At 42.8% G+C, this 19,425-nt stretch overlaps 1 protein-coding gene across 1 annotated transcript in view; it reads left to right on the top strand.

Moving 5' to 3' along the window:
* The first annotated feature begins 211 nt into the window (after positions 1-211).
* LOC106610792 (pecanex-like protein 2) overlaps positions 212-19,425 on the top strand; it is a 95,711-nt gene continuing 76,497 nt past the window's right edge. Inside the window, exons 1-20 of the mRNA XM_014210398.3 lie at positions 212-642; positions 5,734-5,936; positions 6,084-6,201; positions 7,163-7,199; positions 7,577-8,713; positions 12,470-12,599; positions 12,731-12,873; positions 13,062-13,140; positions 13,264-13,399; positions 14,250-14,392; positions 14,479-14,632; positions 14,919-14,951; positions 15,080-15,251; positions 15,799-15,909; positions 16,029-16,120; positions 16,584-16,693; positions 16,793-16,901; positions 17,041-17,133; positions 17,893-18,043; positions 18,448-18,589. Of these exons, the coding sequence (XP_014065873.3) occupies positions 490-642; positions 5,734-5,936; positions 6,084-6,201; positions 7,163-7,199; positions 7,577-8,713; positions 12,470-12,599; positions 12,731-12,873; positions 13,062-13,140; positions 13,264-13,399; positions 14,250-14,392; positions 14,479-14,632; positions 14,919-14,951; positions 15,080-15,251; positions 15,799-15,909; positions 16,029-16,120; positions 16,584-16,693; positions 16,793-16,901; positions 17,041-17,133; positions 17,893-18,043; positions 18,448-18,589 (3,446 nt within the window). The 5' untranslated portion in view covers positions 212-489. The remainder of the gene's footprint in view (positions 643-5,733; positions 5,937-6,083; positions 6,202-7,162; positions 7,200-7,576; positions 8,714-12,469; positions 12,600-12,730; positions 12,874-13,061; positions 13,141-13,263; positions 13,400-14,249; positions 14,393-14,478; positions 14,633-14,918; positions 14,952-15,079; positions 15,252-15,798; positions 15,910-16,028; positions 16,121-16,583; positions 16,694-16,792; positions 16,902-17,040; positions 17,134-17,892; positions 18,044-18,447; positions 18,590-19,425) is intronic.

Here is a 19,425-nt window from a genome sequence, read left to right as displayed (position 1 = left end):
TGCGTGATTCATGGCCTATTTATGCTTTATATTCAATCATCAGGATAGTACTTTAAAAAAAAAATCAACATTGGTTATTTAAAATGTTCGTCCCAAAGAAGTGAAAAACATTTAATGTTGATTTACAGTCAATTTTAAAGGGGAAATTACGTCAATAACCATAAGGTCGATTCAATTCGGTTCAGGATCAGCTCATACACCGCATATGAGTGTTAGTAACGCAGCACGGTATAACTGCTCGCGCTCTCTCAGGATTAAAACAGCTCGTGCTCTCTCAGGATCTGCGCATCTTGGACCCACGAAGAGAGGATTAGAGACAGCCGTCCACCATGTAAGACCTGACATTCGGATGGAATGATGCGGCGAGTAAATCGCGAATGATAGTTTGATAGAACCTGAAGGCTTAGATTTTCAACATGGTAGAGGCGTAATAAATGGGCTACATATGCACTGGTACATCGTTTGTAGAATCCATCGCAGTTGAGGAGGATGGGCTCGCAACTGGTACAGACTTTGAGTCAAGGGGTTTGGGCATCATTGACCGGAGGATGGTACCATGACCCGGACCAGAACAAATTCAATAACTCCTGTCACCTCTATTTGTGGATGTTCCTTCTTATGTTGCCACTATTACTACATTTGGTGAGTAAATTAAATCGAAGGCCCAGATCTTGTGTAGTCTAGGCTATAAGGTTTTAGTGCGCTGCCGCATCACGGAGAGCCCTTTTAGTTTTAACAAACACGGTTCTCGTGGAGAAACATTCCAGTCTCATTTTTTATTTAGAGCGATATTTTTATCTTCAGCACTGAAACTTTTCCGCTTATTTATTAATTAATTGTATTGGCAGAAAATGGAATTGTCGCATTTGGGACGTATGTCTGCCACAGTGATGAAAAATCAGAGAATTCCAAGCATTGTAACACTGACTACACAGCGTTCGTAAAGACAAGCGGCAGCACAGCTAAACCGTTTCTCCCTTTTGGATGTGATATTAAGCCTACAGCAGGCACTCATTCGCATTTGAGCCAATTTGTATCTAGTAGACCTAGGTCATGAAGGCTGTTTGGTTTTGGTTTAATTTAGTCAAGATAGCCTATATAATTATTTCGGGCAACAGATGTGGGCTCTTTAATGTGTCCCTTTATTGCCATCGTAATGGAATTGCATCTATTATCTTGCAGGAATGCTATACACTTATCAGACCTACTATGTTTCAGAATAGTACCGCTTGTCTGCATAAATAAATGAGTGGTTTCAATTAGTAAAAAGCCCACAAAGTTTGTTTCATAGTTTATTTAGAATTCATTTGATAAAAAAAGGTCCAACAACATATGAACTGTTCTGAAGACCAAAAGCCTTCTGGTTATTTGTGCAGATGTTAAAGTGATGGGGTACTGTCATTGTTATGTAATGGTGTAATATTGTCCCACCACTAGCCATTTTCAAGCAGATTAGTTTTGTCCTCTATTTCAAGTTCTTATTTTATTCTCTATATCATAGAATGTGAGATTGTGTCACTTCATAAGGGCCAGCATTTCTATTCTCTTGATTTCTCAGAAAATAGTTGTAGAAGTTGATAGGTCGACTTGTCGAATGACTCTTCTCAGAATGTAGCTGAGCCAAATGACCACATTATATGGGTGGAGCATTGACTTGTCAATCAGATCATCATAGGCAATAGTTTTTCATTATCGCCTTTGGCTGTTTGAGCATAATGTTACATACAGTTGAAGTCGGAAGTTTACATACACTTAGGTTGGAGTCATTGAAACTCGTTTTTCAACCCCTCCACACATTTCTTGTTAACAAACTATGGTTTTGGCAAGTCGGTTAGGACATCTACTTTGTGCATGACACAAGTAATTTTTCCAACAATTGTTTACCGACAGATTATTTCACTTATAATTCACTGTATCACAAATCCAGTGGGTCAGAAGTTTACATACACTAAGTTGACTGTGCCTTTAAACAGCTTGGAAAACTCTTGAAAATTATGTCATGGCTTTAGAAGCTTCTGATAGGCTAATTGACATGATTTGAGTCAATTGGAGGTGTACCTGTGGATGTATTTCAAGGCCTACCTTCAAACTCAGTGCCTCTTTGCTTGACATCATGGGAAAACCTTCGGCGATGTCATCTACAAAATAGCCTCCAACACCCTACTCTGCAAACTGGATGCAGTCTATCACAGCTCACTGGTCACGATAACAACACCCACCCGTAGCACGCGCTCCAGCAGGTATATATATCTCACTGGTCATCCCCAAAGCCAACACCTGCTTTGGCCGCCTTTCTTTCCAGTTCTCTGCTGCCAATGACTGGAATGAATTGCAAAAATCACTGAAGCTGGAGACTTATATTTCCCTCAGTAACTTTAAACATCAGCTATCTGAGCAGCTAACCGATCGCTGCGGCTGTACATAGCCCATCTGTAAATAGCCCATCCAATCTACCTACCGCATCCCCATATTGTTTTTATTTACTTTTCTGCTCTTTTGTACACCAGTATTTCTACTTGCACATTATCATCTGCTCATCTATCACTCCAGTGTTAATTTGCTAAATTGTAATTACTTTGCTACTATGGCCTATTTATTGCCATACCACCTCATGCCATTTGCACACACTGTATATAGACTTTCTTTTTTTCTATTGTGTTATTGACTGTATGCTTGTTTATTCCATGTGTAACTCTTTGTTGTTGTTTGTGTCACACTGCTTTGCTTTATCTTGGCCAGGTCGCAGTTGTAAATGAGAACTTGTTCTCAACTAACCTACCTGGTTAAATAAAGGTGAAATAAAAAATAAATTAAAATAAAAAATAAAAATATATCAGCCAAGACCTCAGAAAAAAAATGGTCGACCTCCACAAGTCTGGTTCATCCTTTGGAGCAATTTCCAAACACCTGAAGGTACCACGTTCATCTGTACAAACAATAGTACGCAAGTATAAACACCATGGGACCACGCAGCTGTCATACTGCTCAGGAAGGAGACGCATTCTGTCTCCTAGAGATTAATGTACTTTGGTGCGAAAAGCGCAAATCTATCCCAGAACAACAGCAAAGGACCTTGTGAAGATGCTGGAGGAAACAGGTACAAAAGTATCTATATTCACAGTAAAATGAGTCCTATATCGACATAACCTGAAAGGCCGCTCAGCAAGGAAGAAGCCACTGCTCCAAAACCGGCATAAAAAAGCCAGACTACAATTTGCAACTGCACATGGGGACAAAGATCGTATGTTTTGGAGAAATGTCCTCTGGTCTGATGAAACAAAAATATAACTGTTTGGCCATAATGACCATCGTTATGTTTGGAGAAAAAAGGGGGAGGCTTGCAAGCCGAAGAACACCATCCCAACCGTGAAGCACGGTGGTTGCAGCATCATGTTGTGGGGGTTCTTTGCTGCAGGAGGCACTAGAGCACTTCACAAAATAGATGGCATCATGAGGCAGGAAAATTATGTGGATATATTGAAGCAACATCTCAAGACACTAGTCAGGAAGTTAAAGCTTGGTTGCAAATGGGTCTTCCAAATGGACAAAAAACCCACGCATACCCCAAGCATAAAGTTGTGGCAAAATGGCTTAAGGACAATAAAGTCAAGGTATTGGAGTGGCCATCATAAAGCCCTGACCTCAATCATATAGAAGATTAGTGGGCAGAACTGAAAAAGTGTGTGCGAGCAAGGAGGCCTACAAACCTGACTCAGTTACACCAGCTCTGTCAGGAGGAATGGGCCAAAATTCACCCAACTTATTGTGGGAAGCTAGTCGAAGGCTACCAGAAACGTTTGACCCAAGTTAAACAATTTAAAGGCAATACACTCAATTAGTATTTGGTAGCATGTAAACTTCTGACCAACTGGAAATGTGTTGAATGAAATAAAAACTGAAATAAATCATTCTCTCTACTATTATTCTGACATTTCACATTCTTAAAACTTCTTAAGGACAGACGTTCCGCTAGCGGAACGCCTCACCAATATCCAATGGTAGAGCGTGGCGCGAAATACAAATACCTAAAAAATGCTATGACTTCAATTTCTCAAACATATGACTATTTTACACCATTTTAAAGACAAGACTCTCGTTAATCTAAACACATTGTCCGATTTCAAAAAGGCTTTACAGCGAAAGCAAAACATTAGATTATGTCAGGAGAGTACCCTGCCAAAAATAATCACACAGCCATTTTCAAAGCAAGCATATATGTCACAAAAACCAAAACCACAGCTAAATGCAGCACTAACCTTTGATGATCTTCAACAGATGACACTCCTAGGACATTATGTTATACAATACATGCATGTTTTGTTCAATCAAGTTCATATTTATATCAAAAACCAGCTTTTTACATTAGCATGTGATGTTCAGAACTAGCATACCGGTGAATTTCCGGTGAATTTACTAAATTACTCATGATAAACGTTTACAAAATACATAACAATTATTTTAAGAATTATAGATACAGAACTCCTTTATGCAATCGCGGTGTCAGATTTTAAAATAGCTTTTCGGTGAAAGCACATTTTGAAATATTCTGAGTAGATAGCTCGGCCATCATAGGCTAGCTAATTTGACACCCACCAAGTTTGGTGCTCACTAAACTCTGATTTACTATTAGAAAAATTGGATTACCTTTGCTGTTCTTCATCAGAATGCACTCCCAGGACTTCTACTTCAACAACAAATGCTGTTTTGGTTCCAAATAATCCATAGTTATATTCAAATAGCTCAGTTTTTGTTCGTGCGTTCAGGTCACTATCCGAAGGGTGACGCGCGAGCGCATTTCATGACAAAAAATGTCAAAATATTCCATTACCGTACTTCAAAGCATGTCAAACGCTGTTTAAAATCAAGTTTTATGCTATTTTTCTCGTAAAATAGCAATAATATTCCAACCGGGCGACGTTGTATTCATTCAAAGGCTGAAAGAAAAAAATTGAGAATTTTCATGAACGGGCATCTCCAGTGTCACTGTTCCCAGGCTGACCACTAACAAAATCTCCTGCTGTTCTTCGCCCAGAGACAGCAGACACCTCATTCCACTTTCTGGCGCCTTCTGAGAGCCAATGGAAGCCTTAGAAAATGTCACGTTACAGCATAGATGCTGTATTTTTGATAGAGATGCAACAGAAGGAAAACAAATTGTCAGACAGGGCACTTCCTGTATGGAATATTCTCAGGTTTTGGCCTGCCATATGAGTTCTGTTATACTCACAGACACCATTCAAACAGTTTTAGAAACGTTAGAGTGTTTTCTATCCAAATCTACTTATTACATGCATATTCTAGTTTCTGGGCAGGAGTAGTAACCAGATTAAATCGGGTACATTTTTTATCCGGCCGTGAAAATACTGCTCCCTATACCATAACAGGTTAAAATATAGTGGTGATCCTAACTGACCTAAGACAGGGACTTTTTACTAGGATTAAATGTCAGGAATTGTGAAAAATTGAGTTTAAATGTATTTGGCTAAGGTGTATGTGAACTTCCGACTTCAACTGTACATTACATTACAGCCTCAAATAGCTCCTCTTGTGTTAAGTCTACACCCAAGATGAAGGGTTATGTTTCAGACTTCTTGTCATATTATTGAGGAAAGGGTGGGATGCACTCTGCCCAATGTGATGAAGAAGAATAAGAAGTCTTTTTGAATTATTATCATTATTTGGTCAAGATTGGTTTTATGAGATATTGAGGGAGTTGGTGTGTTCTTTCCTCAGGCTCTTCCGCCCACCACCATGGCACTTAGTATATACTGCACCTCAGTCACCATTTTCTTCATCACCATAAAGATGGTCAACTATCGCCTCCATGTGATGTTTGATGAAGGCAACGTTGTGACCCCAAGCAGTCTCTCTGATGTCATCCAAGGTGCAGAGAATAAAAGCAACACCTCAGATTCATGTCTTCCAGCTAAATTAAGGTGAGCATGTTTATAAAAACAAAATGTATAACCAATATATTCCAAAGTATATATAGTTTGAAGTAGTGCTTTTGTCTTGAAAAACGTCATCCTTTGATAAAGGAACTACCACAGATGACCAAATACTCTCTACATCTTTCCAAATAGGAAAAGCAGCACGGTTCCTGACAGTGTTGCCATGACAATGTTGACCAGAAACAGGCCGAATCCAGTCATCCAGGTTACAGTAAAACAGACAGAGACGGACCCTGGGTTGATTGGAGTGGTTAGTGTACCATTTTAACTACTCTTGAGCTACATTCTACCCCTTGTTATACTAAACTAAAATATAAATGCAACATGTAAAGTGTTAGTCCATGAGCTGAAATAAATATTTCATGAGCTGAAATAAAAGGTCCCAGAAATGTTTCATTCGCACAAAAAGCAAATTTCTTTCAAATTTTGTGCACAAATCCGTTTATATCCCTGTTAGTGAGCATTTCTCCTTTGCCTTGATAATCCATCCACCTGATGGCTATGGCATATCAAGAAGCTGATTAAACAGCATGATCATTACACAGGTGCTCCTTGTGCTGGGGACAATAAAATGGCCACTCTAAAATGTACAGTTTTGTCACACAACACAATGCCACAGATGTCTCAAGTTTTGAAGGAGTGTGCAATTGGCATGCTGACTGCCGGAATGTACACCAGAGCTGTTTCCAGAGAATTTAATGTTCATTCCTCTACCATAAGCGTCGTTTTAGAGAATTTGGCAGTACGCCCAACCAGCCTCACAACCGCAGACCACATGTAACCACGCCAGCCCAGGACCTCCACATCCGGCTTCTTTACCTGCGGAATCATCTGAGACCAGTCACCTGGGCAGCTGATGAAACTGAGGAGTATTTCTGTTCGTAATAAAGCCCTTTCGTGGGGAAAAACGAATTCTGATTGGCTGGGCCTGGCTCCCTAGTAGGTGGGCCAGGCTCCCAAGTGGGTGGCCCACCCATGGCTGCACCCCTGCCCAGTCATGTGAAATCCATAGATTAGGGCCTAATGAATGTACTTCAATTGACTGATTTCGTTATATGAACTGTTAACTCAGTAAAATCATTGAAATTGTTTCATGCTGTGTTTATATTTGTGTTCAGTATATATTATGGAATAGACATTTTTTGTTGTTTAATGAGCACCATTTCCCCCCTTTTTCTTTCCACCATCATCCATATCTCTTGCCCTTACAGGAGTGCCCAAAATCAGAAAACATAAAGAATTCTGAAGGTACTGTACTCTCATATGTTTTTAAAACTGGTCTGATTCCCTATAGCAGGAAATTGATTTTCTATTCTCAAATCTCACTGTGAGAATGAAATGTTCTTCCTGGAATGCATTGTATGGATGTAGTGATATATTGATTAGCACTCATTATGCTAGTCTAGGACATTATTCAAATTCAAATATGCTCAGATAAGCATGCCATCAGCTTCCAATAAATGTTGTCTCATCATGTTGGTTTTGCAAAGTGTTGCTGAGAAGACTAATATCCTTTATTGTTAGTTAAGAGCAGAAATTGTAACGACAGAGATGTCATTTTTTGGTATTTATGAGTCTAAATTCCTGCCAATATGCTCTTTGTAACGTTAGTGTATCTGTTGCAGCCCAGAGTGACATTATCCCTGAGGAGAAACAACCCACAGAGAGCCTGCAGCCTGAGGAGGAGCTCTCCCCAGAGGACCTGTCTAGCCCCAACCCTGACCAGGCCACCCCTCTCCTGCTGGGGGAGCAGAAGCATGTGGCTCATAGGGAGATTGCTGATGAGGGATTTCCCTCCTCCAAGGGGAGTGATGAAGAAAGAAGAGAGCAGAAGGAGCTGGAGAAACAGCCCCAACAGGACCCCAACAACAACTCTCTAGAGGTCATTCAGGAGCATGATGACCCCCTCCCACCTCCTCCTCAGAATGACCAGCCAGAGGAGACATACTGCTCGGACGAGATAGCTGTTGTCTTGGTTGACAACTCTGGCCCATCAGACCGCCTGGACGAGAACGACACAGTCAAGATCATCATCACAATGAGCTGTGATGCCCAGACGGCTGCGGAGCTGGAGGAGTCGGTCAAACAGAGCATCCTGGAGTCTGCCCAGGCACAGATGGTCATCGGCCACCATGGAGGGGCTGCTGGCGACTGCCTCATCAAAATTCCTGTTATCACCTTTGACTCGCCTGAGGATGATGAACATACTGGTGCAGAGAATGAAGGGGAACCGTTATCTGAGGTTGACCCTGCTCAGCTGCAGACTCCAAGCCCAGACGGCCAGATCACCAAAGAGTTGAGCTCTGACTCTGCCGCTCTGGACTGCCGGGACTTAGATTACAACGAGGCAGACCTGGAACACCCCACCCCCCTGTTGACCACAGCTGACAACAGCTCCTCTGGCATCGACGTTCACTCCCACCCTGATGAGAACGACCCTCCAGACCTCAATGTGGATGCAGATGGCTTCCTGCGAATCCCGTCTACGTTCAGGAAGTACGGCCCGGGGGGCAGGACACACGTGCGTGGCCTGAGCATGGACAGTGGGAAGGATGCAGTCCTCATTGCGGACAGATCACAGAACAGACAGACTACCATGACCTCGTCTAAGTCAGACCTGGAGGCCAAGGAGGGCCAGATCCCCAACGAGTCCAACTTTGTGGAGTTTGTGTCACTGCTGGAGTCCATTAACAGCACCAGGGGAGCCAGTGGAAACCCACCAGAGGAGGCGACAGAGGAGGGGGACAGAGCCGTGAAGGAAGGTGAGTTAAGCCATATGCATGGTTTCCTGTCTTTCCTGAAATGTATCTTCACGGGGGGTTCTTCATATACAGCGCATTCGGAAGTATTCAGATCCCTTGACTTTTCCCACATTTTGTTAGGTTACAGCCTTATTCTAAAATTGATTACATCGTTTTTTTACTCTCATCAATCTACACACTATACCCCATTATGACAAAGCAAAACAGGCTTTTAGACATTTTTGCAAATGTATTAAAAATAAAAAATACACAAGTCTGGTTCACACAGACCCTTTACGCAGTACTTTGTTGTAGCACCTTTGGCACCGATTATAGCCTCAAGTCTTCTTGGGTATGACGCTACAAGCTTGGCACACCTGTATTTGGAGAGTTTCTCCTATTCTTCTCTGCAGATCCTCTCAAGCTCTGTCAGGTTCGATGGGGAGTGTCACTGTGTAACACCTGTCTGGAAGAGGGAACCAAGGTGCACCAGAGGATGTGTTCATCATTAGAATTTTAATTCAAATAAACAAGAGAACACTACAAAATGAACAAAAACGACAGCAAACAGTCCTGTTAGGAAAATACTCAAAACAGAAACAATTACCCACAAAACCCAAAGGAAAAACATGCTCCTTATGTGTGACTCCCAATCAGCAACAACGAGCTTCAGCTGTGCCTGATTGGGAGCCACACACACACGGCCCAAAACAAAGAAATACCAAAACATAGAAAAAGGAACATAGAACGCCCACCCAATGTAACACCCTGGCCTAACCAAAATAAAGAACAAAAACCCCCTCTCTATGGCCAGGGCGTTACACACTGCACAGATATTTTCAGGTCTCTCCAGAGATGTTCGATCGGGTTCAAGTCCAGACTGTGGCTGGGCAACTCAAGGACATTCAGAGACTTGTCCCGAAGCCACTCCTGCTTTGTCTTGGCTGTGTGATTAAGGTCTTTGTCCTGTTGGAAGGTGAACCTTTGCCCCAGTCTGAGGTCCTGAGCACACTGGAGCAGGTTTTCATCAAGGATCTCTGTCTTTGCTCTGTTCATCTTTCCCTCGATCCTGACTAGTCTACCAGTCCCTGCCGATAAAAAAACATCCCCACAGCATGATGCTGCCATCACCATGCTTCACCGTAGGGATGGTATTGGTCAGGTTTAGAGGTCGACCGATTATGATTTTTCAACGCCGATACTGGTGCCGATTATTGGAGGGCCAAAAAAAGGGCCGATACCGATTAATCTGCCGTTTTTTTGTTGTTGTTGTAATAATGACAATTAAAACAATACTGAATGAACACTTATTTTAACTTAATATAATACATCAATCAAATAAATTTAGCCTCAAATAAATAATGAAACATGTTCAATTTGGTTTAAATAATGCAAAAACAATGTGTTGGAGAAGAAAGTAAAAGTGCAATATGTGCCATGTAAAAAAGCTAACGTTTAAGTTCCTTGCTCAGAACATGAGAACATATGAAAGCTGGTGGTTCCTTTTAACATGAGTCTTCAATATTCCCAGGTAAGAAGTTTTAGGTTGAGGTTATTATAGGACTATTTCACTATACCATTTGTATTTCCTATACCTTTGACTATTGGATGTTCTTATAGGCATTTTAGTATTGCCAGTGTAACAGTATAGCTTCCGTCCCTCTCCTCGCCCCTACCTGGGCTCGAACCAGGAACACATCGACAACAGCCACCCTCGAAGCATCGTTACCCATCGCTCCACAAAAGCCGCGGCCCTTGCAGAGCAAGGGGAACAACTACTCCAAGTCTCAGAGCGGGTGACGTTTGAAACGCTATTAGCGCACACCCCGCTAACTAGCTAGCCATTTCACATCGGTTACACCAGCCTATTCTCGGGAGTTGATAGGCTTGAAGTCATAAACAGCACAATGCTTGAAGCATTGAGATGAGCTGCTGGCAAACGCACGAAAGTGCTGTTTGAATTAATGCTTACGAGCCTGCTGCTGCCTACCATCGCTCAGTCAGACTGCTCTATCAAATCAAAGACTTAATTATAACATAATAACACACAGAAATACTAGCCTTTGGTCATTAATATGGTCGAATCTGGAAACTATCATTTCGAAAACAAAACGTTTATTCTTTCAGTGAAATACGTAACCGTTCCGTATTTTATCTAACGGGTGGCATCCCTAAGTCTAAATATTGCTGTTACATTGTACAACCTTCAATGTTATGCCATAATTATGTACAATTCTGGCAAATTAATTCTGGTCTTTGTTTGGAATAAATGGACTTCACACAGTTCGCAACGAGCCAGGCGGCCCAAACTGCTACATATACCCTGACTGCTTGCACAGAACGCAAGAGAAGTGACACAATTTCCCTAATTATAAGAAATTCATGTTAGCAGGCAATATTAACTAAATATGCAGGTTTAAAAAGATATACTTGTGTATTGATTTTAAAGAAAGGCATTGATGTTTATGGTTAGGTTTGGTGCAACGACAGTGCTAAATCATCACCCGTTTGGCGAAGTAGGCTGTGATTCGATGAGAAATTAATAGGCACCGCATCGATTATATGCAACGCGGGACACGCTAGATAAACTAGTAATATCATCAACCATGTGTAGTCAACTAGTGATTATGTGAAGATTGATTGATTTTTATAAGTTTAATGCTAGCTAGCAACTTACCTTGGCTTCTTGCTGCTCTCGCGTAAGAGGTAGTCAGCCTGCCACGCAGGCTCCTCGTGGAGTGCAATGTAAGGCAGGTGGTTAGAGCGTTGGACTAGTAACCGGAAGGTTGCAAAAACGAATCCCCGAACTGACAAGGTAAAAATCTGTCGTCTGCCCCTGAACAAGGCAGTTAACCCACCGTTCCTAGGCCTTCATTGAAAATAAGAATGTGTTCTTAACTGACTTGCCTAGTTAAATAAAGGTGTACATTTTTTTATTTTTTTATCTGCCAAATCGGTGTCCAAAAATACCAATTTCCGATTGTTATGAAAACTTGAAATCGGCCCTAATTAATCGGCCATTCCGATTAATCGGTCGACCTCTAGTCAGGTGATGAGCGGTGCCAAACTGAGGAGTGGCTTCCATCTGTCCACTCTACCATAAAGGCCTGCTTGGTGGAGTGATGCAGAGATGGTTGTCCTTCCGGAAGGTTCTCCCATCTCCACAGAGGAACTCTGGAGCTCTGTCAGAGTGACCATCGGGTTCTTGGTACCTCCCTGACCAAGGCCCTTCTCCCCCGATTGCTCAGTTTGGCGGGCAGCCAGCTCTAGGAAGAGTCTTGGTAGTTCCAAACTTATTTCATTTAAGAATTATGGAGGCCACTGTTTTCTTGGGGACCTTCAATGCTGCAGACATTTTTTGGTACCCCTCCCCAGATCTGTCCCTCGATACAATCCTGTCCTGGAGCTCTACGGACAATTCCTTCGACCTCATGGCTTGGTTTTTCCTCTGACATGCACTGTCAACTGTGTGACCTTATATAGACAGGTGTGGCCTTTCCAAATCATGTCCAATTAATCAAATTTGCCACAGGTATACTCCAATCAAATTGTAGAAACATCCCAAGGATGATCAACGGAAACAGGATGCACCTGAGCCCAATTTCGAGTCTCATAGCAAAGGGTCTGAATACTTATGTAAATAAGGTATTTCTGTTTTTTCTGTAAGTGGCTCTGGATAAGACTGTCTGCTAAAATGTAAACAACATTTTATCAGAGAAGCTATTGTCTCTGTTGTGTTTTTACTGGTAAAATTGAAAAGGGAAGTTGTTTTTTCAGAGGACGTCACTGACGCTAACACAGAGACAGAGAGCCAACAGGAGCATCCAATCCCTCCCAAAACTCTGGCCACAACAGAAACCCTCCACACCATCCCTGAAACACAGATCCCCATTGTGTCTCCAGACAGGTAAACCTTTTCAAATGTCTCTTAGATTTTAAGGCCATCATCACAATTGACATTCTTTTGTTCTTTAATCTGATCTTTATTGTAAATGAATAAATGTTTTGATCATTGTACAGTTTGTCCTCTACTCTCAGTCCCCAGACAGACCAGGATAAAGAGCCAGACTACGACTCCCTGCCCTCCCAAACATCTCAGTCAGAGAGCTCCATGCTCCAGGTCATATGCAGACCAGAGGCCACTAACAAGGAGGACACCTATACTTTCCATACAGTCCACAGTAAGTGCAAAATGTTGTGGTGTGACGTAAATTCACTGAAGACTACAAACTCGTTACAAACCCTGGATAATGTAGTAGTGAATTGTCTGTGCTATTATTGCCCAGCTATTGTATAACATAGTGCATATGACTTATGTCACATCAGGTAGGTGTTTTAAACTTGAAGTTCTCTCTGATCTCTATTCAAGGAGACAGACCTCATAAGCTGTATGCTGAGAGAGCGCTAAACCTACCCCTTGGAGCTGAACTTATCACAGGCAACATGTGGTACATTTTTTTATTTGATATGTAATATTTGTATAAAGTTCTTGTTGTGTTCTATCCATATTTGACATTTTAGTATTTTAAAACTTCAGGTACCTTTACATGTCGTCCTTGTCGTGTACCCAGTGATCTCCTGTCCACTTCCTCCACCTCGGAGTACCAGGACGAGCTGGCGGGCCCACACACAGACTGCCCCTTCCAGCGCCGCATCATCCCTGCACACAGGCTCCGGCCTCGGAGAACGCACCCCGAAATCTTTCAGGTGACCACACCCCTTTCTCCCCCTCCCTTCTTGCCCTCCACCCATTCCTCCTCCCCTTCCCCCTCACAAAATCTTCCAAGTGACGTTACCCATCCTCCACCCCTTCACCCCCCCCCCCCCCTCCCCTCTCCTTCCCACTCCACCCATAAACCAGTATTCGTCCCAGACAGTGGGCGCAGACAGCCAAGGCCAAGCAGTGGTCTGACTCAGCACTGCAAATCAGAGTGCTGGCCATTCATCACACTATAGCAGGGATTCAGCCACGGCAGATTGTTTCTTGAGTGGATGGTCAGCGGGCCGGAACATAATTACAAATCATTTGTAGACTGCAAATTGACCGCAAGAAGTCCAAACAGATATCATGTTTTACTAAAACATCATCATTTCAAACCTTGCTTCAAACCTAGTGACTCTGTGAGCTGAACAGTGTCTGTCTGCCTGGCTCAGACATCACATAGCTCACCGTCCCTCTCAGCAGCTAATTCACAGTATATGGTTCACAGAACATGCACACGCGCAAACATACACACGCACACACCAGGTTTGAGTTATCGGATGGCCGTTAAGGGATATAATGCCAGCTGCACATGGCTGGAAGTTGATTGATGGACAGGAAATACACTGGGTGAAATGCACTGATGATTATTACTGAAATGTTGTAGCTGTATGAGAACTGATCTAAACATTATCTGTGCCTTGACAGTGTGTAGTCAGTTGTCATAAGCTGAAACCAACAGTCATGACAGTTTCATCTATTATGTCAATGTTATGTAACCCTTATGACTAAAGATTAAATTCAAGTGTTATTGAGATCGCTTTTACACTGCAACCTGAATTGCACCTCTGACAGGAGGAGGACTCGATCGATGAGTCGTCAGAGACCTCCACACAGGAAAAGCCTTCTCCTAAGCTGTACTACAAGCTTAAGCTTTTTCCTGGGAAGTGGGTGAACATCTTGTATGACCGGCTGACCTTGTTGGCGCTATTGGACAGGTAAGATAGAATTTTATCTTTCCTTTTCCATCTCTCAGCGATTGATCAACTGGTTGACGGAGACTTTACTTAGATTTTGCCCTTAGGAACCAGGATGTGGTGGAGAACATAGTGGCTGTGTTCCTGGCCTTCCTGGTGGCCTTCCTGGGGTTTATCCTGCTCAACCACGGCTGCTTCAAAGACATCTGGGTTTTCCAGTTCTGCATGGTCATAGCTAGCTGCCAGTACTCGTTGTTAAAGGTAAGGAAGGTATCTATTTTTGTAACAAGGGATAAGGCCTAATCAACCGTAACAATTGCTTATCTGTGTTGACAGAATTCAGATTGGTGATAGGGTGTGATAATACCATGCCATTGTCACTGCCCCACCCATTTCACTGCCCCGCCCATTTCACTGCCCCACCCATTTCACTTTAGCTAAGTACTTCTTATCCGACACATTACTGATGGAAACATTTCTCTGTCAGTCATTGACTGTATCAGTTAGTCACATTAATAATGCTTGGAACAAATTGTTTGTCTTACAGAGTGTGCAACCTGATGCAGCCTCGCCAACACATGTGAGTTTAAGTGGAACATACTGTATTCTAAAAGTGTGAAGATACATTTTTTCTGGTTGTTTAGTATCCACGTTTTTTCCAAGTAGACGGTTCAAGGTTTCATTTCTGTCCCCTCTTGTGTTTTCCAGGGACACAATCAAATTGTTGCCTACAGCCGGGCAGCTTATTTCTGTATTTTCTGTGGCCTTATTTGGATTCTGGAACAGATGTTAAGAAGGAAGGACCTGCCTGTGTCCACTGTATATGGCATTCCGATAGTATTAGCAGATGCTCTCAAATTCCTGAGAGACATTTTAGTGGGTAAGTCATATACAGTAAATCCTTTCTATGACCATTTCCAGTCATCTCAAGGAAATTATTTGTATTATTTTTTTATTTTTTTATTTTTTCATGATAAAATCTTAGTGTCACGTCCTGACCAGTAAAAGGGGTTGTTTGTTATTGTAGTTTGGTCAGGGCGTGGCAGGGGGTGTTTGTTTAGTGTGTTTCGGTTTTTTTGGGGCTATGTTCTATGTTAGTATATTTCTATGTCTGTGTCTATTTAGTCTATTTCTATGTTCAGGGTTTTTGGTTTGGCCGTCAATTGGAAGCAGCTGTTCTTCGTTGCTTTTAATTGGAGGCCATATTTTAGTAAGGGGTTTTTGTCACTGTGTTTGTGGGTAGTTGTTCCGTGTATAGTGTTTAGCCTTACGGGACTGTCTTCGTCGGTGTTTGTTATTTTGTTCAGTGTTCACGGTCCTTCTCAATAAAAGAAGATGAGTATACACATTCACGCTGCGTTTTGGTCCCATTAATACGACAAACCTTACACTTAGTTGTAAAGTCCTGTCTGTTTCATGTTCCACAGGCCTCACCTTCTGCTTTCCTATCACATTTCTCCTTGGCCTGTTCCCACAAATCAACACTTTTATGATTTACCTGCTAGAACAAATAGACATTCATTTCTTTGGTGGAACAGGTGAGTAGCACTCTCTTCTCTGTTAACGTTGATCTTCATAATATCATGAACTAATGCATACTGTACCACCAAAGTCTTACGTCTCAACCTGATGCCTGTGTATCCACTTCCTGTGTCAGCTGCAACTGGACTCCACTCAGCAGTGTACAGCATATTCCGTAGTCTGACGGCATTATCTTTGCTGTACGGGTTCTGTTTTGGAGCTCTGAAGGTAGGATTGAATTCATTGTTGAGTAAAGACGTGTGTGTGTGTATATGATTACGTGCAGGATATGCTTTGCACTGCGACAGAACAGTTTCTTGCTGCAGAGGCAGCTAAGTCAAGCATGAGAAATCAAATAGCTTTTTGGGTAGCAGCTCTCTCTTCCTCCAGGCTAGTGAAAGCACTGTTCTGCTTGGGTGATGATTTAGTATTCCAAACTGCTGGTAAGACGGGTTTAAGTCAAACATTGTAAATAGCCTTAAGAAGGCTCTCTGATGGGAAAAGGTATGCCACTATGCCTGCAGGAAAGCAATGTGTCCATATTCATCCTTACAAATATTAGGCCTGAATGAGGCAACCATTTGCAGTTCTCTGTTTTTATGGAGGATGGTTGGCCATCAACATTTTTAAATAGATGTTCTGCCTAGGTGCCATTATCATAATTTCTATTTGATTCTATTCTATTCTGAAGGAGCCCTGGGATGAACAGCACACCCCAGCCTTGTTCTCTGGGTTCTGTGGCTTGCTGGTGGTTCTCTCCTACCATCTGAGTGGGCAGAACAGCGACCCGACTGTACTGATGTAAGCTGCCTAATCCTCCTCCTAATGTAATGCCTGCTAACATGCTGACTTTATGAGAGGTGGTGGTGCAAAGACATTCTCTTTTGTTGACCACGACAGGTCTCTGATCAAGTCCAAACTCATGCCCACTCTTGTGGACAGTGAGGAAGAGGGGGAAGACTCAGAAGACATCAAGGACCCTCTTCCTGAGAAGCTCATGAATTCAGTGGTAAGTCAAGAGACTTGCATTGTCTCCTATACTTCTAAATGGATTTGTTCCACTCAAACGCTGTCCCCCGTTTTAGTTTGACTTTAACACACTATTACATTCCGTTGTGATATTGGATGATTTGATTTGGCTTTTGCAGAAGGAGATTCTTCTTTCGGATCTTGTGGTCTGCTCCATTGCCTACATTTTAACCTTTGCTATTACTTCAAGCACTGTCTTCCTGTCCCTAAAGGTGGGTTTCCTACTGCCAAACACCATCCCTAAACTATGTGTCATAAATGTCTTGCGTCATAAAACAATGTTGTTTCATCAGGAAATAATTACTGTGCTGTCGTAAATAAAATGTTTTTGCATCGGTTTGGTATTCAGTCAACCACCCTGGCGCTCCTTCTCTCCCTCTCTCTCTCTCTCTCTCTCCCTTTCTCTCCCCCTCCTTTCTCTCCCCGCTCCGTTCTCTCCCCGCTCGCTCGCTCGCTCTCTCTCTCTCGCTCTGCCTCTCTCTTCCCCTTTCTCCCCCCTCTATCTCTCTCTCTCCCTCCCTCTCGCTTCCTCTCTCTCCTTCTCTCCCTCTCTCCCCCCTCTTTCGCTCCCTCTCGCTTCCTCTCTCTCCCCTCTCTCCCTTTCTCTCCCCATTTATTTCTCCCTCTCCCCCTTTCTCTCCCTCTGTCTCTCTCGCCCCTTTCTCTCCCTCTTTTTCTCCCCTCTCTCTCCACCTCTCTCTCCCCTCTCTCTTTTCTCTCGCTCCCTCTCTTCTCCCCATCTCCCCCTCTCTCGATCTTTCCCTCTCGCTTCCTCTCTCTTTCTCTCCCTCTCTCCCTTGCTCTCCCCATTTATGTTTCTCTCTCCCCCTTCTCTCTCTCTCCCCCTCCCTCTCTCCCTCTTTCCCCCCCTCTCTCTATCTCTCCCTCTCTCTTTCTCACCCACTTTCTCTCTCTCTCTTTTTCTCTCTCTCATTCCCCCTCTTTCTCCTTCTCTCCCTTTCTCTCCACAGCCCTTTGTGACCATAGTACTGTATGCTCTGGCAGGGACTGTGGGCTTTGTCATCCACTATCTCATACCTCAGTTACGGAAGCACCACCCTTGGCTCTGGATCTCTCACCCAGTACTAAAGAGCAATGAGTACTCCCAGTATGAGCCCAGAGGTCAGTCCTGGCTTATTTATTGGATGTTTGAAATGTTTTCTGACACAATGTGTCTTTCTTACAGTAGGCCTTTTGTGTCTCTCTAGCATATGTCTCTGTAGCATATTTTATAGAACATTTGATGAAACACTACATTTAATAGCCTATAGTTCTATACACATATGTGGGCCCAGTTATTTGGGCCACCTCCTGCCTGTGCCTTCATCTTGGTATAAGGTTGCCTTTAGGTTATTTCCCATTTTATATCAGTTTTCATTCCCCCTCTTAAAATCCAAAACTAAGGCATGCAGTGTAGTCATTGATCCATATTCACATGCCAAGAAGGACTATAAAGATGTGTCAAATGCTGCAAATATAATGAACAGCTCTTACGTTTTGTGATTAAAGTTGATTTCATTTTCCAGACACTGCTCAGTTGATGTGGTTCGAGCGTCTGTACATTGGCCTGCTGTGTTTTGAGAAATACGTTGTTTACCCAGCCATCATTCTGAGTGCTCTCACCAATGATGGCTTCTTACTCAGTCACCGCAAGAAGCTAGGCATCCAGTGAGTTCCTTTCTCCTATACACATACTGCCTCCTGTCCCTGTCCATGACACCCAGACCTGGGTCAAATTCAACACACACTCCCTCCTTTCATCAAGACCCAGACCTGGGTCAAATTCAACACATACTCCCTCCTTTGCCTGACACCAAGACCCAGACCTGGGTCAAACTGAAAGTAAAACAAATCCAAATCAAAGTTTATTGGTCACATGCACAGTTTGGCAGGTGTTACAGAGGGTTTATTGGTGACATACACAGTTTGGCAGGTGTTACAGAGGGTTTATTTGTCACGTACACAGTTTGGCAGGTGTTACAGAGGGTTTATTTGTCACGTACACAGTTTGGCAGGTGTTACAGAGGGTTTATTTGTCACGTACACAGTTTGGCAGGTGTTACAGAGGGTTTATTGGTGACGTACACAGTTTGGCAGGTGTTACAGAGTGTTTATTGGTCACGTACACAGTTTGGCAGATGTTACAGAGGGTTTATTGGTGACATACACAGTTTGGCAGGTGTTACAGAGGGTTTATTGGTCACGTACACAGTTTAGCAGATGTTACAGAGGGTTTATTGGTGACATACACAGTTTGGCAGGTGTTACAGAGGGTTTATTGAAAGCAGACACAGTTTGGCAGGTGTTACAGAGGGTTTATTGGTCACGTACACAGTTTGGCAGGTGTTACAGAGGGTTTATTGGTGACATACACAGTTTGGCAGATGTTACAGTGGGTTTTTTGGTTTCATACATGGTTTGGCAGATGAGGGTGCAGCGAAATGATTGTGTTACTTGCTCCTACAGTGCATAAAAAATTTCTAACATATATTATAATAATCAAA

The sequence above is a fragment of the Salmo salar genome, chromosome 28, assembly GCF_965601325.2.
Source record: "Salmo salar chromosome 28, fSalSal1, whole genome shotgun sequence".
Taxonomy (NCBI): domain Eukaryota; kingdom Metazoa; phylum Chordata; class Actinopteri; order Salmoniformes; family Salmonidae; genus Salmo; species Salmo salar.
This window is presented reverse-complemented; position numbering and strand designations above follow the sequence as displayed.